General features: G+C 44.6%; 1 protein-coding gene and 1 pseudogene across 2 annotated transcripts; both read left to right on the forward strand.

Moving 5' to 3' along the window:
* The first annotated feature begins 101 nt into the window (after positions 1-101).
* METTL2A (methyltransferase 2A, tRNA N3-cytidine) lies at positions 102-9,898 on the forward strand. 2 transcript variants are annotated; one of them, XM_007456744.1, is made up of 9 exons: positions 102-248; positions 455-546; positions 2,267-2,625; positions 3,721-3,770; positions 4,103-4,163; positions 5,634-5,773; positions 7,249-7,355; positions 8,771-8,836; positions 9,695-9,898. In XM_007456744.1, exons 1-9 carry the CDS (start codon positions 139-141, stop codon positions 9,847-9,849), a joined length of 1,140 nt encoding a protein of 379 aa, XP_007456806.1. In that variant the 5' UTR covers positions 102-138; the 3' UTR covers positions 9,850-9,898. The 2 variants fall into 2 exon arrangements, with proteins under 2 accessions (XP_007456806.1, XP_007456807.1); XM_007456745.1 differs by lacking the exon at positions 455-546 and having other exon boundaries at positions 137-248; positions 9,695-9,870.
* A 1,569-nt stretch (positions 9,899-11,467) lies between these two features.
* On the forward strand, positions 11,468-26,226 carry LOC103086735 (serine/threonine-protein phosphatase 2A 55 kDa regulatory subunit B beta isoform-like; annotated as a pseudogene).
* Positions 26,227-27,216: the final 990 nt, after the last annotated feature.

Genomic DNA, 27,216 nt, shown 5'->3' on the forward strand with positions numbered 1-27,216 from the left:
CCTCGCCTCGCCTCGCCCCGCCCCGCCTCGCCCCGCCTCCATCTTTTCCCGCCCAGACCGCTCGCCTTCCGGAAGGGGGCGTGACCCCGCAGGAAGTTCTCGCGTTAGGGAAAGGTAGGGATTTCCGGCTCCGGTGTCATGGACGGCTCCTACACTGAAGGTACGCACACCGCGGTCTGCGGGAAGAGGCAGCAGTTCGGGAGCCGGTTTCTGAGCGACCCGGCGCTCGTCTTCCACCACAATGCCTGGTAACCGCCCTGCCCCTCGCCTGGCCTTCGGTTCGCCCTCTGTCCCGGCGCTGCGGAGCGCTCCGAGAAACCCTTGACCGCCGGCCAGAGTCCCGCTGCCCTGCTCGAGGCGCTCTTCTCCCACGGGAGAGGCGCTCCGGGGCCAAGGACTCACCTACCCGCAGCGGGAACCTGAGGCCCCTAAGCTACCCGTTTGATTTTCTCAGGGACAGTGTGGAGTGGTCAGAAGAGCAGGCCGCGGCGGCGGAGAGGAAAGTCCAGGAGAACAGTACCCAGCGGGTGTGCCAGGAGAAACAAGGTGCGCCCAGGTGGGCCCACAGTGGTATATACAGCCAGCGTACTGCTGGACGTGCTCTCCCGGAGAGGCCAGAGAACTGAGGCCGCCGGGTCTTTGTTAGTGGACTGATAGAGAACTCGGGGGTAGAACGGGAGTGGAGGGAATGGGCAAGGATGGGAAAGGGCTGCGCCTTAAAATCTTGTTAGGGCGTAGAGCGTGTTTTGGTTTTGGTTTTTTGTTTGGAAGAAGATAACCATCTTGATAGTATTTTCTAGTGATTTAAGTCTTTAGTTATGTTGACTAGATCCTTGTTAATATGGCTGGTGTGTGGCAACCGTGTGGTCACATGATTGTCTTAGAGAGTGTATCGATACTTTCTACATCATTACACTTCGCCTGAGGAAATGTTGCCATTAAAGCTAGATTCAAGTGGTCAGATTCTAAATATTGTTGGGGGGGATGGCTAATGAGTAGTGAATTATGTGCCTTTTCTTTGTGTGATGGCTATGAGGATTTAGGGCTTCTGCCAAGGAAAGGTGGATGAAGCAGAGTGGAAATAAGTCTGGCCAAAAAAAAAGAGACCCCTTCTGCAGAGGTGGATGATTTCACTGCAACATATCCCTAGATACTGAAAAACTAGGACTGGTTGGGCCTGTGTCCTAAGTGACAATTGAAGGTAGCGCTAGGAATGGGAGAGCAGTACCCACTGAAAGAGTTCTGAACGACAATTAGAAGATTCCGGTTACAAAATATTCACCCTACATAGTTTGACAAAGACTAGATCAAAGCAAGTTAAGGTTGAAAGGGATTTTGAAAATCATATAGTCCAATATCCTCTTTTTACAGTTAAAGAATCTTGGACCTCAGGACATTAAGTGCCTTGCCCAGAGGTAAGCAGTTAGTAGTGGTGGAATTGAAATCCAGTTTCTCGGGTTTTTATTCTTCTACTACACTAGTCAAGGACCTATATTTTCAAAGACCAGAAAACCGAAATCTAGTTATAAACCAGTGTTATCTCAAAAAAAAAATAAATTACTAAAAAGGAAAAACTGAAATCTAGGACTGCTTCAATCACGTTAAACAGCAGCTTTCTTTTAAATAGTCCATACCTTAGTCTCTCTCCTGTACTCTGTCATCAAATCTCTTCTCATCTGAAGACATTTTCCCCTCTTTTCAGCATTTTCTGTTTCCATTTTTAGTCTCTATTAGTAGTAGAGAATTCATTTCTGGGCTCCACACTCTAAAGAATCACTGACAGAGGAACATAATGTAAAGAGCTACCTGTATCATAACCATTGATTTCACATGGGGAGTAACTGAAGAATCTGGGACATTTAGCTTGTAAAAGAGGATTTAGAAGGGGAAATAATTGTCCTCAAATACAAAAGAGTTGTTCTCTTTGGCCCTGAGAAATAGTAGGACCTTTTGATCAGAAATGATTAGACAGATTTTTTGCTTAATATTAGGATTTTCTAGTAGTTAAGAGCCATCCAAAGATGTGAGGGGAGATTTGATAGGTAGTAAGTTCTCTGGCAGAAGTTGAACTCCCTGGAAGGACAAGATACACAGCAAATTCAAGTGTGATAGGTGGTAGGACTAAATGACCACCAGCTCTGAGACTGTGGCTCTACTTGAGTATAACTTTTAGTACAAATTTTGGTGAAGCAGGGTGGTGATTTACACTATATACAGATAAAATATTGAGAGATGGTTCTTAAAATTCTTTCTTAACTATCTACAGTTGATTATGAGATCAATGCCAACAAATATTGGAATGACTTCTACAAAATCCACGAAAATGGGTTTTTCAAGGATAGACATTGGCTTTTTACTGAATTCCCAGAGCTGGCACCTAGCCAAAACCAAAATCACTTGAAGGATTTGCTCTCAGAGAACAAGGGGAGTGAAGTGCCTGCATGTAGAAGCAGTGAGGATGAATCTGGTTTAATAATAGAAGCACAGCACAGTTGTTCTTCAGTCAGCCATGGACATAAAACACAGCCATCTCCTGTGGAAGAGAATGTAACTCAGAAACTCCGTCACCTGGAAATTTGTGCTGATGAGTTTCCTGGATCCTCAGCCACCTACCGAATACTGGAGGTAAACTCCCTTTATTGTCGTGGTAGTGGGGTTAGTGAGGCTGTCTTATGCACATAGGGTGGCAGTAGAGAGGCTGACCACCGAAGTAACTTCTGACTGATGAACCTGACTAGACTGGACCCTTACGTTGGCCTGGAAACACCTCCAGGTGTTTGAACTAATGAAATGCCCTAGATGCAGACCTGATACCTGGTGGTCATGGCACACAAAGACAGATCATCTGCTATCTGGGAGCATTATATTGCATCCAGAAGTTGTAGCATCCTGCTGTACCTGCCGTCTAGTAAAGAGTCCCAGGTCAGAAGACAACTTTTGTTACTTCTAAGATAGTTATGAGATGGAGAGGTTAGTTGCGGTGGTACCTACTCTCAATTGTGGGAGAATTCTTGTTTTCTCAGTTTGGATGTGTGGCAGAGGCTAGGCTAGACCCGAAAAAGTGTCTAGGGTGGGCACTGTAACAAATATTCACAGAAGTGACAACACACTCTACCGGAAGCTGACTAGTTTGGGGACTGAGTCCTCTGGCATGACTTTGTGCTAGTCCCTTACCCAGCAGAATGGGACTTCTGCCTCTCTCTGCCTCATAGTTGTTACGGGGGTTAATTGAAGTAAGATATGTAAAATGACTGAGAATAGTGTCTGGCACGCAGTAAGCCCTTAGTAAATGGTGCTGTTTTTATTATTACCACACCCAGCGCTGAATTTAGGACAGTGTTGCCATGGTTCTCCTTTCATGAATTTTTCAACCCAGTCTGCTAGAAACATTTTTCCAATAATGATATAGTGGAGCTCAGTAAGAAAATGTTTTGTTTACAGGACCATTTGCCAAAACTCAGAAAGTAAAAGCAGCCCATGCCTTTTTTTCCAGACCATCTCCCTCCCGCTAGTGAAAGCCCATGCTCTCATCTTTTATGACTATCTCTTTAAGGGTTCCCGAGGTCAAGGGCAGGGAATGTCATGGGTACTATTTAGCTCTGGTCGCTACACCTTCCCTAATACAATTAGACAAGATTATCCGTTGTTGGTTATTTATCTAGCTTTAGGGAATTAATTCTTTGGAAAGTTCTGTGATTAATAGTTCATTTCTGTCTACAGGTTGGTTGTGGTGTGGGAAACACAGTCTTTCCAATTTTACAAACTAACAAGTAAGTTTGTTGTAAAGTTTAACTACATGACAGCAAAGAAGAAAAAAGTGAGAGGTTGTTGTTTCTTAGAACTCTTACTGCATCCAAGTGGTAATGGTGGTTATTGGGAATTGTGGGTTATAGGAGATTAGATATCTACATTATCCATTTATGGATTGTCTTGACTTAATTTTATTTATAAGTTATCTTTGTCATCAGAGAAATTAGTGGGTATTAAACCTGTTGCATTGTTAATATATGGTGCCTTCATATTTTAACTCTGCTACATAGAAAAGAGAATAGACATAGTACAGTTTGTAATCTCATTGTTCTGTTTTTTCTGCCCATTTCAGTGACCCAAGACTCTTCGTTTACTGTTGTGATTTTTCTTCCACAGCTGTAGAACTGGTCCAGGTAAGTGCAGTGCTCCTATCACTAATTTTCATTGACTTAAGGGGGAAAGGGTCTGCTAAAAATCAAGGTCTCTAGCTATTTTCTTATTGTACTGTGGTCTGAAAGTAAAAGATGTACTGAAACAGCATGGAGTAGATGAAAGGGCCAAATGTGAATACAGAATATGTTGCTTGCCTGCTGTGAAACTTTGGGCGGGTCTCTTGACCTACCCAAACTCATGTTTTAAGGATTAAAATGAGGTGATTATTTCATTCAGGATTCTTTGAATTACAAGTTACAGAAACTTCTAGACAAACTCAGCTAAAGGGAATAAAGGGAATGTCATGGAACTCAAGGGCATAAAGTGTAGCCAGGACTAAAACTCAGCCCTGAAAAGGTGTCAGGTACCAAAGGCAAACTGGCTGGCTGGTGAGATGTTGCCGCCCCCTCCTATCACAATACCTCCCTCAAGTTCACAGTGTCTTATCTCTCATTGCCCATTTGCCTTTTGTTTTGTTTTTTCTCTGCAGACCAGCTTTCTCTAATAAGTTTTTCCTGCTTTTGCACATGGCCTTGGCCTCAGCATGCTTGCCCCTCCCAGTCCCTTACAAGTCTCCCCTCTTCACGTGTTCCCAGAACCTCCCCTGAATGACAGTGTCTTGATTCCAAAGTCCCCAGAAAGTCTGATTGACTCAACCCAGCTGACAGTCTACTTGCCCTGTTTCAATTAGCTGTGGCCAATGAGGAACAAAGTCACATTTTTGAAGAAGAGACATGTGGATAGGGAAGTTACCCTAAAAATGTGCGTGTTACAATAATGTATGATGCTCCTAGCGTAGGAGCTCAGGAACTGGTAATAATTCTGGATTTTTTTTTTTTTCTTCAATGCTTGGCTTGCATGATCTAAGTTCCCTGACCAGGGATCGAACCCAGGCCCCTAACAGTGAAAGCATTCCCTAACTGGACCTCCAGGGAATTCCCACTTCTGGAGCTATTCTTGCAAACCTATACCAGACAAATATTGAGGCTTATCCTTAGTTAATTTAATGATAATAAATTGTAGATTAAATCTTCCACATCTAGAGAGAGAGATTTTCCTGGAGAATTCTGTGATCTATGTGATATGCTGTAGTAGGAGTTTAAATCATGCTTTTTCAGTACGTTTTGTTTTCCTCCTTATGAGGTTTCTCTTTGCCCTTTTGGTCACTTACCTTCCTGGTCATTTTCCAGTCCTCAGATCTGACTCCGCATCAGAATAAAGACTAAAATTAGAGGAGTTGGGAACGTTACATTTTAAGCATACCAGTTAGATTCCACAGGGTCCTAGAGTTGTTCCTGATTCTTACCCTAAGAGTAAGAATGTTTGCCATAATGGCAAGAACTATCTCCTCAGTGGGAAGAGGCGGTGGTTACGTTTAAAGCAAGGTAGCTTTTCTTGAGGCTATGTGAACATTTTCTAGTCTGTGTCCTCTCTTGCATATATGTCTGCAGACAAATTCAGCATATGATCCTTCTCGGTGTTTTGCCTTTGTTCACGACCTGTGTGATGAAGATAAGAGTTACCCGGTGCCCGGGGATAGTCTTGATGTCATCATCCTCATATTTGTTCTCTCAGCAATCATTCCAGACAAGTAAGTTTTAGATCCCTTAGCCAGTAGCATAGCAAAAATAAAGCTTTGGTCAGGGACCTGGATGTCAGAGTTGGAACCTAAATAAGAAGGATTTTATTAATGTTCTGATAGGCAGGAAGAAGCTCCTCTATCCTAGGAGCAGTAGGAGCTTCTCAACTATTTTTCTAAATTTGTCTTGGAGTCCAACTTCTGGTTTAGCATCTAAACCTCTGCTCGTTGACTGCAGTGCTCGGTTCTTCTCATGATTATGGTTTAACATCCCCAGAGAGTGAGGGGGCTGTCTTAGTGGGTGTGTGGAAATTTCCTACTGACCATCACATAGCATGATGTCTTAGAACTGTGGATGCCACAGCTATTAGAGAACATCCCATTATTGGTCTTTCAAATGCTTTCAATAAAACCAGCTTATTAACAGCACAAAATTTACAGTGAAGTTTAACTCAGGTGTTCTCTGTTTAAGTTCTTCAGAAAACTGTAGTACAGGAGAATTCCGTAAAATCACGATTAGATAAACAGAAAGTCAGTTGGTTTGCCCTGAAAGATACCATTAAAGTCTCCTAGACAGGCAGCCAGTTGTCCCGACGAAGGTGAAATACTGTCTCAAGGAGGCAGTAGCATTCGGGGCAGTTGCGGGGGGTGGGGGGTGACTGACTTTCTCTAGCCCACATTTCCTCTAGGATAGCATTGTGTCATCTGACCTGACAGGGATATTGTGAGTGAGAAATAAAGGCAGGTGGAGGGCAGCCCAAACAGCCTGGCATGGTTTTAAACATTAATTGCAGAAGCTTACATGCTATACACTTTTAAAAACTGATATGGACTGAAACAAAACATTAAAATTAAAAATTCATTATTCAATATTTAAATAGACTTTCAAATGGTTTTTGTAAGTTTGAAGCATTTATACTTTTGTAGTGGTTAAAGCTGAAACCTGCACTGAGACTCTGTATATGGAAAGTGCAGTCAGAAGTGTAAAGCAGTCTGTCCAGAGTACTCACTTGCATACAGACTGTATCACCATGTAAATTGTAAGTTCTTGAGGTTCAGTCTTCATTTAACAGATGGAAAGATGCAGGCTGCATTCAAAGAGCTTGGGCCTAGTGGGGCAGGCAGATGGGTCAACTAGCAGTCTCCACACCGGGTGGTCAGGGGTCCTCTCAGATCCGTGGGAGCCTGGTGTAGGATTGGCTTCCCCATGAGGAGTGGGAAGTGAATCAGGCAGAGAGCACGTAACTTCCGCCGTGGTGGACCTCTGCTGAAGAAGCAGGCCTCTTCAGACCTCTTCATACTGAAGGCAGTGGATTGGAGGCACAGTTGTGAGCAGGCTGCAGAAGGCGCAGCAGAGGTTTGGGCGTGTGCTCAGGTTATAACTGAAACAAGAGCGGAGGAGATTTCAGGGCTTTTCGGGATATGCTACAGGGGAGAGGAACCCTGTCCTTAAAGAGATCTGATCTTCGTTCCCTGCTGCCCCACAGGATGCAAAAGGCTATCAACAGGCTAAGCAGGCTTCTGAAGCCTGGAGGGATGATGCTTCTGCGAGATTATGGCCGCTATGACATGGCTCAGCTTCGGTTTAAAAAAGGTATTTTCCCACTATAATCAAAACAACGGTTTTGCCATAAGAATAGTCATACAAATCAGTGGAATAAAATAGAGACTCTCAAATTATATAGCTCCATACATAAAGCTATTTAATACATGGAAAGGGTGGTATGTTTTTGAAGACTTGTATAATCTAGGTATTAGGGAGGTCTTTTTTAGAAAAAGGCATTTGATTACATAAATAGTTTTTAAGTGTGGTATGGCAAAAGATGCCATTAAAGTTAAAAGACAAATGACAGATTGAGGACAAATATTTTCAGTTAAAGGAACAGATAAAGACAATGTCAGTGCTCTTCAAGCAGGGCTGTTGGCAGATTGATAAGGGAAAAGATCAGTGACCCACCAAAAAACAGACAAGAAGTGTTTTAGAGTTGATTTACTAAAGAGCAGATCCAAATGGCCGAAACCAAAATTTCAAGAAAATAAAAATAACAATGAGATTGTTGCTGATTCAGAGAAAGATACACTCTTCCATTATTGGTAGAAATAGGAATGGTTACGGCCTTTCTTTAAGCATCCTAATGTTATCTATCCAATCCAACAGTCCTTTTGGGATTTATTCAAGAACCAGCACATAATATGTGTATAATAAGCAAAATCTTGGAAACAAAGTGACTGCCTCTGGATAGGGGAATGTTGTGCATATCACATGAGATAGACCCCATACCACTGGTCTTGGGGGGGTTTCCATGCTATATTACCAAGTGAGAAAAGCAATGTGCACATGGGTATTTTAAATTTAATCCTATGTATAACAGTAACTGGGGAAAAATAAGATTATTTGGACATTCAAAAGGTGTAGAAGGATTGATTACATGTCAGGTTGTTAAATTGACAAGGTCAGGGGGCTTAGCAGCAGGAGGGGAGGTTTGTGTCTTTGATAAAAACAGTATATATAATCATATTTATGAATGCATGTGGATACGTGGAGAGACATGCAAAAGGACAGTCACTAAAACAGGAATAGTGGCTGTCTCAAATTTCCTTAAGCTTAGCTATATTCCTTGAGGTTTTTTTAAACGTGTTTTCAGAGGGGCAGAAGGCCGTTTAGAAAGTTGTTTCTGTTTTTAAACAAAGTGTATGTGCTATTTATTTAATCGGGGAGGGAGGGAAAAACAAGCTATTTTCATCATGAAACGGAACCGTAGAACAGGGGGCTGAGAATTGCATGTGTTAGCTAACACTGAAGTTTGATTATTCCCCTTGGGCTGCTCTTCTCCAAAGCACCATTCCTTTGTAGGAGAGAAATTGCAGATTCCTGCAAAGTACCAGTGTAACCAAGAAAAGGATCCGTTCTTGGCCCAAGAAATTGATATCTTGATGCACATTTGATTGGCAATGAAATTCAAAGAAGTGCTTTAAAGTTTCTCTGGTCTTTACCACATCACTCTGCAGGTCAGTGTCTGTCTGAAAATTTCTATGTGAGAGGCGATGGCACCAGAGTGTACTTCTTCACGCAAGGTATGAAAGCACTCGTCTTTATGCTGACAGCCCCCACAGGGCCAGATTACATGTTCCTCCGTGTGCTTTCAGAAGTGAAATCATCTGGACCCTTCTATCTTTCGCAGCCTCTTCTCTGCCCTTCCCCACCTCTCAGCCTACCTTCAGCCACCTTGAACCACTCACTGTTCTCCAAGTAGGCTCAGCTTGTCAGATCCTTCTGTCCCTCCTTTGCTCTTCTACTGGCTGCTCTTCCTCTCTGTCACTTTGTCCAGAACAGGAACCTGCCCATTTTGCAAGACTCCACTGTAGCTGTTTCAGGCTCTAAGCTGGGTGGTACCTTAGGTGCACCTGAGTTACGGTGAACTCATGGCCCCCTGGGTTCCAGGTGTAACTCAGAACTGCTCTCCTCTGCTGCTTGTCCTGCTGCTGGTTTCCTCCTCCTCCAGTGCCTTATGAATACTTCATTCCTGGGCCGTTTGTCAGGTCGCATACTTTTCTGAACCTTTAGTTAGTGATGGAACCTCTCTCCTAAAAAGAAAAAAAAATGGCTTTGACATGCCATATATGTCAATTTTTGCATATAATTGTAAGGTGTACATAGAACCCTAGAAAATTCTTTCCCGTCAGCTAACTTTTAGAGAGGTTCTCCCTGTGGGTTCCAGGCTGCCGTTCACTCATGGTTTGCCTTCCCCTACCTAAATGTGGACTTGCTGCTACCAAGCCACTACTGCATGTGTAACTAAACAATACTGTTCAAGCCATTTAAAATCTATAAATAAGGACAGCGATCTCACAGAGTGCCATTTAACATGGGAAGTGGTAGGCACAGTGCTTTTTCTTCAGGGGAAAATATATAAACATCTCTTTCCAAACTAGATGAACTGGATGCACTTTTCACTACTGCTGGACTGGAAAAGGTTCAGAACCTGGTGGATCGCCGGTTGCAAGTGAATCGAGGGAAACAACTGACAATGTACCGAGTTTGGATTCAGTGCAAATATCGTAAGCCTCTTCTGTCCAGCACCAGCTGAGAGGCACCTGCTCCTGACAGGCGAGGTCACTGGGGCTTTTTTAAAAGAACGCCCACAAATGGTGTCTTGTAGATATTAAACCATTCAAGCATTCCAACAGATTTGAACCTAGGAAGAATTCTTTTATATCAAGATTCTAACCATTTTTTATAAATCAGAAACACACCATTGTATAGCAATTATACTCCAATAAAGATGTTTTTAAAAAAACACAACAACAACAAAAGATTCTAACCATTTTTGCTTCATATTTGTGAAGCCCTGTGGTATATACGTTTCTCATTTTTTTTTCTTACTTAGAGATCTCAAAGAATCTTTCTTGCCATTTTGTAACTTAATAGTTGAAATGTAATTCATGGGAATCAAAGAATTTATTTCCATGTGTAAGTATTATATATGATGAAGTGAATGACTAAGTTGCATTAAATTAGTTGGGGATTCAAATGCCTAGACTAAGAAATTGATACAAAGATGACTAAAGGTCTCATTCAGTGGTCATCAGGGATGCAAATTAGGAAGAATCACCTGTCTTTGGATATTGTAGTGACTCAAAAAAAGAGCATCAAAATACGGTGTCCTTGTTAAGTATTTGGTCATGGTCTCTGCTTGACCTTAGTTCCATGGAATTTTAAGTACTGTTTCCCCATCTAAGTAACCTGCATCTAAAAAAATTAAAAGGATCTTCACTTTTAGCAAATTGTCTTTCTCTGTGTGCCCTTAAATGTTTGACTGAGAGACATTTTAGCCATTTCACTTCTGAATGTGATCCTTTCATCCCTGTTACTTTTTTAATGTGATCGCCCCCATTGATGGTCCACAAACTATATGATGTGTTCTTCATTTTACTGAATTAAGAATTTTCAATTCTTCATTCCTACATTTTGGGTTTTTAACTCAAACTTTAATATTCTCATAATTGTTTATTTATAAAAATATAAGTCATAAGCATTTATTTTAATAATTCCAAACTTACAGAGAAGTACAGTACCAGAAATACTGTGAGAATAGTCAACTTTCTTCTGAATCGTTTTTTCTTTTCTTTTCTTTTCTTTTCTTTTTTTTTTTTTTTTGGCCATACTGCATGACACGCGGGATCTTACTCACGCGGGATCTTACTTCCCTGATCAGGAATCGAACCGGTGAACCCTGCAGTGGAAGCACGGAGTCTTAACCACTGGACCTCCAGGGAGGTCCCTTGAACCATTTTTTTTTTAAAAAAGATTTAGTTATTTTTGGCTGTGTTGGGTCTTCATTGCTGCGTGCGGGCTTTCTCTAGTTGCAGCAAGCGGGGGCTACTCTTCATTGCGGTGCACGGGCTTCTCACTGTGGTGGCTTCTCTTGTTGCGGAGCACGGGCTCTAGGTGCACAGGCTTCAGTAGTTGCAGTACCCAGACTCAGCAGTTGTGGTTCGCGGTCTCTAGAGCACAGGCTTAGTTGCTCCATGGCATGTGGGATCTTTCCAGACCAGGGCTGGAACCCGTGTCCCCTGCATTGGCAGGCGGATTCTTAACCACTGTGCCACCAGGGAAGTCCCCTTGAATCATTTTTAAGAGTAAGTTGCAAGGTGATATCCCAACACTGCTGCATATTTTATACTGTGTAATTCGTGTAACTGAAGATGTTCTCCTATATCACCGAATATATCCATCAGAAGTGGATAATTAACATGGAAATCCTACTATCCACAGGTAACCAAGTTTTCCCAGTGGTCCCAATAATATCCTTTATCATCAAAAAAAAAGCCTTCTGTTTCATATAGTAGTCATTTCTCAGTCTCTTTCAGTCTGGAACAATCCTTGAGGTTTGTTTTCATGATCTTGACATTTGAAGATTACAGGCTATTTTGCAGACTGCCCTCAAATTGGGTTTGTTAATGCCTCATGATTTGGTTCAAGTACATATTTTGGGCAGGAATATCAGAAGTGATGCTGTTATGGTCCATGATTTTGATGAACCCTGGTGGTGGTGGTGTTAACTTTGATCACTTAATTGGGGTGGTGCCTGCTGGGTTTCTCCACTGAAAAGTTCCTAATAACTATTTTGTAGGGTAGTGCTTTGAGACTAAATATCCCATTCCTCATTAAACTCTACCCCTTAGCTTCAGCATCTTTTGCTGTTTCTTGGCTGAATTACTACTATGATGGCAGCCAAGTAATGTTTTTGAATCCCACATTCCTCCTATACTTATTGGTTGGCATTCTACCATAAGGAAGGCTTCCTTTTCTCTATTCATTTGCTTATGGACTCATAGGTTTCTGTTTTACTCAATGATTATTATATATTACTATCATTTTGATACTTTATGATATTGATGCTCATATTGTCCTGGATTTGGCCAGTGGGAGCCCCTTCAAATGCTTTTGTGACCTTTTGATATGTGCAGGAAGCAGGAAAAGACTCCACTTTTAAAAAAATTTTTTTATTCATTTATTTATTTTTTTGGCTGCATTGGGTCTTTGTTTCTACGTGGGGGCTACTCATTGTGGTGGTTTCTCTTTGTTACAGAGCATGGGCTCTAGGTGCATGGGCTTCAGTAGTTGTGGCACACGGGCTCAGTAGTTGTGGCTCACAGGCTCTATGGAGCGCAGGCTCGGTAGTTATGGCGCATGGGATCTTCCCGGACCAGGGCTCGAGCCCGTTTACACTGCATTGGCAGGCAGATTCTTAACCACTGCGCCACCAGGGAAGTCCCAAGACTCAGGTTTTATACCTAAGTGCAAAGCACAAGGTAGGTGCTGGGAAGAAGGAGTAAAAACTGTTCCTGTTGTTATGAATGCTTTAGAGATGCTGAGGGAAGGTCTTTAGTGAATCATTTAATATATCTGTTCTTCATTTCAAAGGACAAATGAAATACCATTCCAGTACTTCAAGCACAAGTTGTTCCAGGCTCACCTTGTACTTTCTCTGCCCCGGTCTGAACCAGCTATTTCCCCCAAGGAGTTCTACTTTCTTTTAATAGAGCAAGGTATTTAGAAACCAAGCCAGGGGTGCTCATTGCTATTGTGGTGCCTATTCCCAGGCCCCCTCAGTGGATGGATGGAGCTCAGGGATATATGTATATGTATACATACTTACATCTATATTTCTGTACTTAAATATATATTGAAAACCAGTTCAAACCAGTACCTTTGATTCCAGTCCAATACCACAGGATTTATTCTAGTTTTTATTCTTTCTCTCTGTACTTGTTCTCTTTTCCAACAATCCCAAATGCCCACAATCCTCAGCATATTGGGATAATCCAGTCATATGTAACCGTTCTTTTGTCACCACACATGGATGCCCTCTCACCTCTTGGGCTCTTTGACACCCTCTCTAAGCCACTGTTTCCATCATTACCTCACCTAGACACCCTCCTCACCCAGACACCCTCCTGCCCTGGATTCAGCACCCCACAGAGCCGCCACCACCCCTCTGCCCCTGCACTAACACCTACCTTGCTTGGTTTCACCTGTTGAGTTTTAAAAGGTAGGAGTAAAGGAGCTCCCATCTTTTCCATTGTAATGAATTTATTTAAAATGAAAACACTGGGGCTTCCCTGGTGGCGCAGTGGTTAGGAATCCGCCTGCCAATGCAGGGGACACAGGTTCAAGCCGTGGTCTAGGAAGATCCCACATGTTGCATAGCAGCTAAGCCCATGCGCCACAACTACTGAGCCTGCGCTCTAGAGCCCGCAAGCCACAACTACGGAGCTCACGTACCACAACTACTGAAGCCCGTGTGCCTAGAGCCCGTGCTCGACAACAAGAGAAGCCACTGCAATGAGAAGCCCGCTCACTGCAATGAATAGTAGCCCCCGCTCGCCACAACTAGAGAAAGACCACACACAGCAACGAAGACCCAGTGCAGCCAAAAATAAATAAATTTTAAAAATAAAATGAAAACAGAGTCACTGGAATGTATTTCATTTGTCTTTTGAAATGAAGAACAGCTATATTAAATGATCCACTAAAGACCTTCCTTGCAGAAGTCCGCAAGGCTGTGATAGACTTCACCTCAGAGGTCACCTACGCCCAGCCAGCTGAGGGGGCATCTCCAACAAGGTCTCCATCCATGCAGCAGTGACAGGACTCCCAGTGGAGGAGGTGGTCTGCATCAGTGCTGGCGTCAGCACCGCTCGCTACAAGCTGATGGTGGCAGATGCTGTGATTGAGAAATTTGCTTCAATTAAGAGTGAAATTGAAAAACTGAAGATGAACAAGGACCACTTAGAGAAGGTTTTACAAGGTGGGTCAGCAAAAGCCAAAGAATTAGTATATCCCATGTGCCAGGAGATGAAAAAATTGGTGGGATTTCTATAAGAAGTTTCAACTAGTCACAAAAAGGCTTTTCTATGTTTTGGTCTGTGCACTCCAGTAAAGGCAGCTTTCCTCACAAGAGAAAAATTATAGTTTGGGGACACTTAATTTGGTACATCTGATCATTGGCTTCATTTGATGAATAATGATTTGTAGCTTTCAAAAACAGCAAGAAAACCTTCCTTTTGCATCACTGAAGCATTTCAAAGCAACAGGAACAATTTTTATTCCATCATCCTAGCACCTGCCTTGTGCTTTGGGCTTAGGTATAAAAGTTGAGCCTTTTCCTCCCCCTCTCCCGCTCCCTGAACCTCTCTACCATCTGCCAAGCTCTCTGACTCTTTTATCTGTCAAGCTAACTCGAACTCTGTAAGGGACTTTGCATAATTTTTCAGCCTTGGAAGCACTAATGGGGGGCAGAGGACATTTAAATATGGTCAGGGTAGATTAAAATAAGACCTCAGTGCCACTCAAAAAAATAGACTGCCTGGACTGTAATAAGTCTGACTCCAGTCTGACTCTATACTCTTTTTTTGAATTTTATTTTATTTACTTTTTTATACAGCAGGTTCTTATTATCTATTTTACACGTATTAGTGTATATATGTCAATCCCAATCTCCCAATTCATGCCACTACCCCCCCACCCCACCCCCCTGCCACTTTCCCCCCTTGATGTCCATACATTTGTTCTCTACATCTGTCTGACTCAATACTCTTAAAGCAAGAAAAGTGCTTGTGTTGGCTGGGAAGGTAGCTCCACATGTGAAACTGCTCAGGAAGTTGTGTGGTTTAGATTCGAGTCTAGTAGAGAACTGTTTCTGAAACTGATCTTCCTAAGTGGTGTTAATTTGGCTGAGGAGATAAATTCAACGTTGTTTGAAACATGAGGGACAGTTTAATTTGAGATACGTGCACCAGAGCTATTAGAGAGAAGCCGTGTTCCTGAAGGTGGTGCCCAGGGTCAGGGTGCAACACTGTCACCTGGAGACCATGGGTTCTTACACCTCAGAAGTGATTCATCTCCCGATTTTGTGTGCTTCATCTTGAACTTGGCCTCTGCTAATGCTGTCAAATCTCTGCTTTGCAATGGGTCCACTACCTGCCTTCATGTGAGTTCATACTCTCTTGGGCTCTGAATAGGAAATTAGGGACTTGGAAACTTAGTAGGAAAAGGGAAATCTAATGTACTAAGACATCCTACTTTCCTCTAATTGATTCCTATCTTTGATTAAAGACGTTACTTTAGTAATAGTAGGGGGTTCGATCTGTGGCTTAAAAGATGAACTCAGGACAAACAGTTTCTTTCACTCTGTTCACAAAGGCCTTTTTTTGGTTTGTGGCTGCAGCTGCTATTTTCAGTGCCGGGCTGCATTGATGCGTTGCACATTTTTATATGCTTCTTAATTCGGTGTGCAGGTTGATTTGGGAGCCTGGGTTGAGAGGTGGGAGGAGTGCTGGTGATGAATTTTGCAAGTAAAAACACCAAAATGGTGTATCACAGCCACCTCACTTTACTCCAGTGAATTTCTAGGTGCAAGATTGGATATCGGTTGTCTCTTGACTGTAGTCAGTGGACTTGTACTACATGACCAAGTTACAGGACAAACAAACAGCCACAGTCAGATTCCATGCTCCAGTGGGGGCCCTGAGACACAGTAGCCAGTAACCTTGACCAAGGGCTCAAACTTGGCATCTTTACCCTGAGGTAAGCCCCAAATTGCATTCATTCATTCATCCTCCACCTTCCTTTCTCCATTAAAACTTAAAATATCCAGGAATTCCCTGGTGGTCCTGTGGTTAGGACTCCACGCTTTCATTGCTGAGGTCCCGGGTTCAATCCCTAGTTGGGAAACTAAGACCACAGCGCAGCAAAAAAAAAAAAAAAAAAAAAAACTAAGAGAGCCACACTTTTAACACTTCCATGGGGAGGAGCAGAACTGGAGAAAGCCCTCACGTCCTGTGCCGCCAGTGAGCCCCCCATGCCCTGCTCAGCCTTGCTTCCCATTGCTCAGCATTTATTGGGTGATTAAGGCTGACACTCAGTGGAGCTCAGGAAATGATGAATTCCTTGGGGGAACTTTGTATTCTCAGCACTTAACCGAGTAGCCAGCACCTGGCCCATGGTTGTGCACGATGCATGAGGACTGAATGACTAAATAGCTTTTTCCTGCCGTGCCCCCACCCCCGACAACAGACATGCATCGGCACACAGTTTGTATTTAACTTCAGAAGACCGTAGTGTACAGGACTGTGGTTACAAGTAGCAGCTCAAGCTGGCTTAAGGGAGAAAACAGAAGGTAGGAGGACACAGAGTGTCTCATGGACGCCCAGGCAGAAAGGTAGAGGGGCCTCAGGAGCCCTGGGAAGTGTGTACTCACCAGCACTCCCCAGTCTGCCCAAGGACCTTCCCTGCTCCTTGGTCCACTTGTAGGAGGTGACCATCAACCCTAAGGCTTGATGTCTCTGTAATATGAGTGTGTTTCTCTGTGTTTGTGTGTGTGTGTGTGTGTGTGTGTGTGTGCACGCACACACACATTTAGGAGTAAGCAGTTGCCAGAATGCGTTTACAGACCTAGCAGAGTCCCCAAAAGGCATCCACAGAGCACCCTTTATGTGACACCTGGGCACCACCATTATTTACTTGATCTTTTTAAATTACTTACCTTCTTAAATTTATTTTTAAAGGAAACTTTATATCACTGTGATAAATGTAAAATAAGTATTTGTCCTGTACAAAAGTATTTTTAAAAAATAAATACAATGAAAACGAGAATAAGTTCTATCTGGATCCCATTGCTGGTCAAAAGCTCTGAGCCCCAGGCCTGGAAACACCGCAGTGAACAGAGCAGAGTCACAGCTCTCTCGGAGCTCACACTTAAATGGGGTGATTCCAACAGTAAACCTATAAAACATGAGTCAGGTGGGCATATGCCAGGAAGAATCGAGCAGGGTAGGGAGGATAGAGAGGTGACGGGGAGCAGGGGAAAGGGCCCTCTGAGGTGGGGTGGGCAGAGAAGATCTCCTGGAGGAGGTGACATTTTTCATGGGATGTGTGGAGGCAGGGCCTTCAAGGCAGAAGGAACGGCCACTGCAGAGGCCTAAGGATCTTGGTAGACTCCACCCCATGGCATGGGCAACACTGCATCACAGATAGAAGCTTAGGGGACCATTGCTCACTCTTGTAATAAAAGTATCTGCCTTTAGCACCTTTTAATAAGCATATTACTGGGAGTTTGCTGGTGGTCCAGTGGTTAAGACTCCTCCTTCCAATGCAGGGGACTCAGGTTCGATCCCTGGTCGGGGAACTAAGATCACACATGCCGCGGGGCAACTAAGCCTGCCTGCTCTACAGCCCGCGTGCCACAACTAGAGAGCCTTGCATGCTGCAACTACCGATTAATTTAAAAAACTAATTAAGAAGAGTATTACCCAAGTGCACTAAGAAATAAGAGCGAATGATTACTTGTCTCCTTCAGACCCTCAGGTCCAGGATCTGGATTCTTCTTGGTTCATTTAGGGACTATTAAAATTATGAAGGCAGCCCAACTCATGAGAGTCTCTTATATAAACCAGGATTATTGATCTGTGATCTGAGGCATACCTGACAAGCCAAGGGGATCTCCCCAGGAAAGGAAGCTGCTTGAGAAACTGAAGATCAAAAGTTGATTGCTAAGAATACACCAGAGCCTCAGAGTCAGTGGCACAAAGAGAGGCTTCTGTCAAGCCGTGGCTGTCCCGAATCCCCTGTCTGCATGGTTGAGGCAACCACTGAGCAGATCTGTAGTAACACTACCTGGCATTTGTTTAGACCTTAATACTCTAAAAAGGCTTTTCATATGTTTAATCCCCACAGCACCCCTGTGAAGTATAATTATCTCCTTTTTACAGATGAGGGAATCTGAAGTTCGGGGAGAATAAATGGTTTACCAAGGTCAGAGGACTAGTGTTAATCATAAGGTAATTAGCCTAAGACTAAGGAGGGGTGGTTTGATATAAATGATATTTGACATAATAGAGGGGGTTAAACATTCTTGGCTCCAACCAACTGTGCCTGCCCGGGAACATGTCACACCTGCTCAGAGGTTAACCCTATTGTGAGGAGGAGAGATTCCCGGGCCCCATCTGCCCCAAATCTCCCAAGGGAAAGAAGAACACTGCAACTGTCAGAAGTGTAATCAAAAGTCCATGAAATCAGCTACATAAATTATGTTGGTTTTGCAACATTGTACAGTTTGCAACATTTTCATCAAAATAGACAATTTTAACCCACCACCTTCACCCTGTGTCCTGTGGCCCTGCCTGCGAGGTGAGGCTCAGCCTGGGGTGAAAGGAGGACCTGGATTCCGTGCCTCATCTTCCCAAGGGTCTCCACTGGGTTGGGGCTAGTGTCATGGACCATGTCCTGTTGAGTGGCACCATGCTCGGTGCTCAGAAGGGCCCTCACCAGGTTCAATGCTCTGCCATCACCATCTTGAAATTCTTAACAGTTTTTTAACAAGGGCCCCGATCCTGCTGCTGCTTCTTCCTTGCTGCTTTTTCCTCCCTCTTTCTCCTCCTCCTTCCCCAGGAAAAAGGGGTCTTCTCTTCCCATCTCGTCAGCTGGTCCTTGGTGGCCCTAGGTTGGGCCTTTCACCCAGGGCAGGACCCCCTGCCTGCCTTGGCTCTTTCTGCCTTTCCAAGCCCCTCCCCACCATCAGGAGGGCCTTCCAGGCATACCAAGCCTGGACCCGCACAGCTCACTGCTCCTGCTGGAAGGGCCCTGCGCGCACCGTCTCCTCACAGCCGCTACCATCTCCTCATTCAGGGCTCAGCTGCAACATCCCCCCTCTGAGACTCCTTTCCCACCAACAACCTTGACCAGTGTCACCGCCACTCCTCAGAGCCCTCCTGTGCCCTCACTCATGCCACATTATGAGGCTTTATGGTATTCCTGACACCTGGAACTATTATTTGTTTATTGTCTGCCTCCTGCCTCTAGACTATAAGCTCCTTGGGTTCAAGAGACTTTGTCAACTTTGTGCACAGTTGTATCCTCAGTACCTACAATGGTGTCCTGCACATAGTTGGTGCTCAATAAATACTGTGTGGGTGAGTGCACAGAGGTGCTGGTTCCACAGAGAGATCAGGCATCAAAGTGAGGAAAGTCAAGTTCTGGCATCTAATCCAAGCAGGAAATAGTGGGGCTGGATATGGAAGGCCAAGCTGGGAGGCCAAGGCCTGTGGACAGAAGTTGCCCTGTAAATGTTTCTCAGGAGCCAGGCATACCGGAAAGAGTAAGGAGTAAGAGCCCACAAGAGAGCAAAGCTGCTCATCTCCCCAAGGGAGGGGGCCCACTCAGGGTGGTTTCATGGTACAGAGATTGCAACAGTGAACAAGCTGATCCACTTTGAATCTTTAAATGCCACCAACACTTGGATAGTTCCCAAGTCTATGTCACAAGCTAAGGATCGCACTTGATCCTTGAACTAGTTTATCTAAATACCTCCTGATGTCTCTCTCCCCTAGAAGGCCCTTAGGCACCTCAAACTCTGTCTGTCTGTCTGTCCAAAGCAACTCATAAGAGCACAGACCAGGATTGAAATCCTGGAGTCACTAATTCATTTGTTCTCTGCATCATCTTGGCTCAGTTACCAGATTCCTTTAATTCTCAGTTTCCTCAACTGTCAGGTATGAACAATAATAATCATCCAGCAGCCCAAGCAGCCCCCATAACTCCATCCTAACTCCTTGAGGGGACAGCATTGGAAGCCAACCTCTGTGGGCTATTATGTATTTAAAAGGCTAGTTTGCGTAAGGCATGCTTTATCATATGTTGTGTATTTAGCAGTTATATAGATCGTATGTCCCTCGGCAACTTTTGCCTAGAGAGAATAACCATGTGTTCCTGAGTTTTGATAAGATTGTAGCAAGAAGCATTAATCTACATCTTCTCTCAAGTCTCAGAGAACAGTTAAGAGGAGATAAAACCTTCCAGCTTTCAGTGAGTTTCAGGTTGTTGCCCTCAGCCAGTCAGCTCCTTCATGAGGCACAGGGCACAATCTCCTTTACAGTGCATTGACTTGGGCCCACAATACTTTTAGGGGCCCTTGAAAACGTTTTAATTTGATTTATTTTAAAACCAGAAGGAGGGGAATTCCCTGGTTTTCCAGTGGTTAGGACTTCACACCTTTACTGGAGGGCCCAGGTTCAATCCCTGCTCGGGGAACTAAGATCCCACAAGCCCGCAACCCACCTGGTGCAGCCAAAGATTAAAAAAAAAAAAATTTTAGTAAATTAAAAAAAAAAAACAGAAGGAAAAAATGAATAGTTGGTAATGAATATATGATAATGAAGGCAGCCTAGGTTATGTTTGTTTTTATACCAATACATTTATTAAAAAAGAAAATTGGGGGCTTCCCTGGTGGTGCAGTGGTTGAGAGTCTGCCTGCTGATGCAGGGGGCACAGGTTCGTGCCCCGGTCCAGGAAGATCCCACATGCCGCGGCGCAGAGCAGCTAGGCCCATGAGCCATGGCCGCTGAGCCTGCACGTCTGGAGCCTGTGCTCCGCAACGGGAGAGGCCACAACAGTGAGAGGTCCGCGTACTGCAAAAAAAAAAAAAAAAATTTAATGAATGGAGGAAAGGGCTCATGAAATCAAAAGTGACCAGAGCCCATGAAAGTCACAATGTGACTAGGCCCCTCAGGTGGCATCAGCCTCCCAGATGAAGGGGCAGAGTTGATGGAGGTAGATGTGAGTGAACCCCTCACTCTACCTTCCCCCTCTGCCCAGCCCACACTGTCTGTCTCAGGGAACCATTTGTGGAGAGAATTGTTGTGTAAAGTCTTTAGCATTTCTGTATGCATATAGGGCAGTCTAACTGAGCAAAGTCTCAGTGGGTCAGGAATTTGGAATGGTGGCATCCGTGGCATCGAGGAACAAAATCCAGGCTTTTTACATTTATTTGTACAGAAATGACTTCCATAAATGGCATTTTCCTGGAGCACAGAAGAGCAGGACTTCTCGGGAGGATGTTACAGAGCAGGTAACCCTTGGGCAGGGTCTTGGAAGATGAGTTTACCAAGTGGATGGGGGTGGGATGATGGTGTCCAGCCAAAGAAATGGAATTTCTCAAAGACGCATTTATGGGGGAAGAGCAGCAAATGGACAGGATCATGGCTGTTCTGGAAGGATGGTACATGGGACAGTTCTCTGAGAAAGAAATGGAAAATTTTATTGGAGCTAACCTGAGGATTATAACCCTGTAGACAGTCTTTCAGAAAACTCTGAGGACTGTTCCATCAGTTAGAGGTCAAAGCACAGTTATATAAGTTTTTGAGACAAAGGGTCCTACATCAAATGATGTATTATTGACAGTTGACACAATCCAGACCTACACATGCAAAGTGAGTAGTGGGTCATGGGTCATTGTGGCCCCTTACAAGGTTAAGAAGGAAGGTTATCGCTTAAGAAGGTCTGGTTAGTGCAGATGCACACTACACACTAAAGGGGAGAGAGGAGGCCCAAATAGGCAAAGAAAAATTTTGTTTAAATTTTTCTCATCTTGCCATAGAATATGAATTTTACTTCATCAATGCCATTAATTATGGGCTTCAATCCAGAGAAGAAGGAAGAGATTTCAAGGTATGGAAGGAGAGCCTCCCAGTTTGAGCCACCCACGGCCATCCTGTGGGGCCATCTTGTGGAGCCATCCAGCAGCCAGATACAAATCTGAAACCAAGAAATTGGTAGGAAAGGATTTCAGGGAATCACCAGCATAAATGTGGTGGTTGGTTGAAGCCATTGCAGTGGGTGATATCTCAGTGAGAGCCGGAAAAAAAAAACAAAATGGGAGAAAGAATCCAGATATACAATGAAAAAGCAGAAGCGGTGGAAGGTGAGGATCCATTCAAGGTTCATGGCTGGAGATTGACCAGGGAGGCGACAACAGAGCCGATGGAGGCTAACAGTGGTTGTCCTCAGCTGGTATAATCCTGTTTTTTTTCCCCCCTTGTTATTTTCTGTATTTTTTAACTCTTTTATCAGTAAGTATATATTGCCCTTTTTGGCTAAAATAGATGACATTTTATTGGAAAAATAGAAGGGGTAGTTCCCAATAGGTTAAGCGCTACTGAGGGGCCGAGCGCACTGAAGGCTGAGCAGAGACTTAGAGACATTGCCCACCTTCTTCCCCCAAAACCGCTCCCCCGCCCCAAACCTCCAACCCCCAAGGGAACAAATGCAACTCCTGGCAGCTGTGTTTTCCTCCCAGTGACCTGTTCTTGGCCACAGATGATTGGACAAGTGTGTTCATGTGACACCAGCTAAGCCAATCAGAGCCCTCCCCAGGAGATGGCCTGGGGAGGGCGGCGTGAGCTTAGAGCTGGGGGCTGCTTTCCAACAGGCAGGCTGACCTTGAGACCCAGGGTAAGGGCGTAGCAGCCAGAGGCGAGAGCCTGTAGAAACAAAAGGCCCAAGGGGGTAAAGCCTGGGCATTTAAGGAACTAAATGAAGGCCAGGGTAGGGTCACCAGAAAGAATGGTGGAGTAGGTTGGAGAAAGCCAGGACTAGACCACCAGGGGCCTCAGAAACCCCGCTGAGTTGGGAGTTTTCTCATTACAAGGAGAAGCTGTTGGAGGCTTTTAAAAGAGGGAGTGGTCTGACCTGAATTACAATTTTAAAAGATTAGCAATGCTGGAAAATGTGCTGGTGGGGGGGTGGGGGCAAGCGTAAGGGGCAGTTTGGAGGCTCCTGCGCTATGCAGACCCCTGAGGATGGACCAGACGTCAGAGGTGGCGGGGAAGATGCAGGGAGCAGGGGTCCAGACAAGACCCAGTGGTTGGGGGGCTGGTGAGGGAAGGGTGGAATCAAGGCAGATGATAGGTGAGGGGGATGCTGTTATTGAGATGGGAAAGAAGGGAAGACGTTAAGACCTCAGTTTGGACATGTTAAGTTTGAGGTGTTGATGGCCCGTCACAGGGGAGGTGCTGAGAAAAAACAGTGGGGTACATCAGTCTGGAGTTGGGGGATGTCAGAGCTTGGATGCTGGAAATATGGGTGGCATCAGCATGCAGCTGGTGTTAAAGCCACCAGCCTAGATGAGACCACCTGGGAACTGGAGAGAAGGGGCCCAGCACAAAGGCCTGGGGTCCCCCAACATTCACAGGACTGGTAGAGGGGACGGATCAAGGAAGGCGGGGGGAAACAATGTGTTTTGACCCAGAAGCCCACATTGGAGACTGCCTTGGGTTACCCCCCTGCCAAGGCCAGAGAGGGCTTTTTATATTTGGTAAAGAAGTCACCCAACTTTGAACACTCTGGGTGGAGTGGTGGATCTGGAAGGTAAATTGGGGTGTGCCTCTTCCCTGAATGAAAGCTGGATTAAAAAGTAGCTATAGGGGGATTCCCTGGTGGCGCGGTTGTTGGGAGTCCGCCTGCCGATGCAGCGGACGCAGGTTCGTGCCCCGGTCTGGGAGGATCCCACATGCTGCGGAGCGGCTGGGCCCGTGAGCCATGGCCTCTGAGCCTGCGCGTCCGGAGCCTGTGCTCCGCAACGGGAGAGGCCACAACAGTGAGAGGCCCATGTACCGCCAAAAAAAAAAGTAGCTATGGAGGACCTTTTGGGGGCAAATGAAGAAATATGAAAGTGGACTTTATATTAGATTATTGTATCAGCATTTAATTTCTTGGGTGTGATAATGGTCTGTGGTTATGAAACAGGGGGAAGGGACTTCCTTGGCGATCCAGTGGTTAAGACTCCACACTTCCACTGCAGGGGGCGGGGTTTCATTCCCTGGTGGGGGAACTAAGATTCCACATGTCATGTGGTGCGGCCAAAAAAAAGAAACAGGAGGGAAGAGGGCAGGGCACAACCTTTAAAAGAATGACATAGCTGTTGAAGATACCACAAAAACTGGTTAGAACTGATTAGGCCCAAGATGGTGGAAGATTCCACTTCCAGTAGACCTTGAGCCTCATTATACGCTCATTGTAATACATTAGCATCTAAATGGCACACTCGGAGGGCACCGTGATCGTTCTGAGGCTAACCATAAAAGGCCAAAAAGTGGGCAGTGGCCCAATTCTTGGAAACCCCTGCCCTCCCCCGCCAAATAGTTGGAACAATTCTCCCACTTTTTATGGGCTGGGTAATTGCATAATTAGCCTATGTAATTATCCAGCCTATAAAACTAACCACCCCAGGGAATTCCCTGGCAGTCCAGTGGTTAGGACTCCACGCTTTCACTGCCTTGGCCTGGGTTCAATACCTGGTCGCGTAACTAAGATCCCGCAAGCCATGTGGCAAAAAAAAAAAAAAAAACCCTAAACTAACCACCCCGTATTTTGAGGTCGCTCTTGCCTTTTGAGGCAGACTGCATTCTATGGAATGTGTATCTCTCTAAATAAATCCACTTCTTACCTATCACTTTGCCTCTTGCTGAATTACTTCTGCACTGAGACATAAAGAATCTGAGCTTCATTAAGTCCTGAGACCAGGTGTGTGATCTCAATTAAAAGACAGTGGGTTCGAGTCCCAGCCCATGGGTTCGAGTCCCATCTGAGTTGTGCAGTTTCAGTTACGTGAGAGAGGTCTGGTTCTTGGGAGACACATGTTGTAGTATTGTAGTATTTAGGGGTGAGGGAGCAAGATGCCTGAAAGTTTTCCAGTGGTTCAACAATAACAAACTATACATATATATCTGTATATGTTACATATAATATTTATATAAATTGTATTTATGTTATATATAGGTATATACATAGTTTATATATAGGTACGTTATCTATTAGAGAGAGAGATATAGCATATGTGGCAAAATGCTAATTGGAAAATCTAGGTGGGGGGCTGTTTTAACCCTTTTTCAACTTTCCTGTAGGCTTAAATTTTTCCTAGGGACTTCCCTGGCAGTCGGATGGTTAAGACTCCACACTTCCACTGCAGAAGCCCTGGTGGCGCAGTAGTTAAGAATCTGCCTGCCAGTGCAGGGGACACGGGTTCAAGCCCCGCTCCGGGAAGATCCAACATGCCGCGGAGCAACTAAGCCTGTGCACCCCAACTACTGAGCCTGCTCTCTAGAGCCCACGAGCCGCAACTACTGAAGCCCGTGCGCCTAGAGCCCGTGCTCTGCAACAAGAGAAGACACCGCAATGAGAAAGCCGGTCACCGCAACGAAGAGTAGCCCCTGCTCACTGCAACTAGAGAAAGCCCACGTGCAGCAGCAAAGACCCAAGGCAGCTAAAAATAAAATAAACAAATAAATTTTAAAAATTAAAAAAAAAAGGAAAAAAAATTAGAAACAGTGAACTGGCAGGGCTGTGTTCCCACCCTGTTTGTTGTTTGGCTTGAGGCGTCCCAGCACCGGAGCCTGCAGGCTGTTGGGTGGTGCGGGAGTGGCGGCCTCCAAGAGAGCTCACGCAGATGACTGGTCCCCAGTACCTCTGCCACCAGTGTCCTTGCCCCCACAGTGAGCCACAGCTGCCCCCCATACCTCCTGCCTCCCCGGAGACCCTCCATGACCAGTTTTTGAAGAGCTGGAAGATCCAAGCAACAGGTCGTTATTCTCTGAAATTATCTCTCCGATTTCGGATGTGAAGTTCAGCCACAGTGGGAGGTATATCATGACCAGAGACTATCTGACCATCAAAGTTTGGGATCTCAACATGGAAAACCGCCCCACTGAGACCTGGTTCACAGCTACCTCTGCAGCAGGCTGTGCTCCCTCTACAAAAATGACTGCATTTTTGATAAATTTGAGTGTGTGTGGAATGGGTCAGACAGTGTTATCATGACGGGCTCCTACAACAACTTATTCAGGATGTTTGACCGAAATAGCAAGTGTGATGTTACTCTTGAGGCCTCGAGGGAAAACAGCAAACCCCAAGCTATCCTAAAACTGAGCAGTGTGCATGAGGGGCAAGCAGAGAAAAGACGAGATCAGTGTCGACAGTCTGGACTTTAGCAAAAAAGATCTTGCATACAGCTTGGCATCTTTCAGAAGATATTGTAGCAGTGATGGCTACAAATAACCTATATATATTCCAGGACAAAGTAACTAGGAGGACACGTTATTACTTCATAATCTCACATACTGAGTTTTAGTCAAACACTTGTTAAAAATATTTTTATTTTATTTTTTTTTGGCTGCACGGCATGTGGGATCTTAGTTCCCCGACCAGGGATCAAACCCATGTACGCTGCAGTGGAGTCACAGAGTCTTAACCACTGAACTGCCAGGGAAGTCCCTCAAACACGTTTTTTAAATGTTTCTTTGGGTGTTCATTTGATGCATCGACCTTAATTTCCCTCTTTGTAATAGAATTCAATTGGAGTCCAACTTTCCCAAATCCCGAGTTCTAAGAAACTTTTGTCAAACCCGATAGGTTCTGGGACACTTCTGTTTAGAATTGAGAGCTGCCAGCTAACAGTAGGTCTTCCATAGTTGACTTGAATTTCTGATGCTTTTAGTGCCCTGTTTTCTCTGGTGTTTCTAGGTGTGTGCTGAGGTAAAATGAAATTGTCTGTAGTATTTAAAGAGAAAAGAGAGAAGTTTTTTTAAATTAAGCAATTCCATTTGATTGAAAAATTCAACAAAAAATAAACACCGTTTACTCTAAAAAACAAACAAAAAAAGAAGTTAATGGTGGCTTTAGAGGAAGTGGAAACAGCCAAGTTTTCAAGGAGAAAAATGGTATAGTACCAGGAAGGGATCGTGAGGTCAAGGGAGGGTTTTACACAAAAATGTTTCAAATGAGAGCAAGCGTGTATGTTGACAGGAATGTTCCCGTGGAAAGGGAGAAATTGATGTTGTAAGAAAGGGGTGAGAGGTGCCGGAAAAAGTCCTTGGGAAGGCTGGCCGACGGGTGGCCCCGAGCTTGGAGGGGACACCGCACTGAGGTGCTGCGCTGGGCCCTGGGATCAGTGCGGGGGGGGCAACCCCTCAGGAAGTAGGATCTGAGGCTCTCAGCTGACAAGAGTCAGGAGGGCAAGTGGTTGTTTCAAGCAGATTGAGGCACAGAGCCAAAGAAAAAGTGGCAAATTTGTTTGGTGTTTAAGATCTGAATGGCAATTATTCATCAGCTTAGGGAAAGA

Source organism: Lipotes vexillifer, unplaced genomic scaffold, assembly GCF_000442215.2.
Source record: "Lipotes vexillifer unplaced genomic scaffold, Lipotes_vexillifer_v1.1 scaffold299, whole genome shotgun sequence".
In the NCBI taxonomy this organism is placed as follows: domain Eukaryota; kingdom Metazoa; phylum Chordata; class Mammalia; order Artiodactyla; family Lipotidae; genus Lipotes; species Lipotes vexillifer.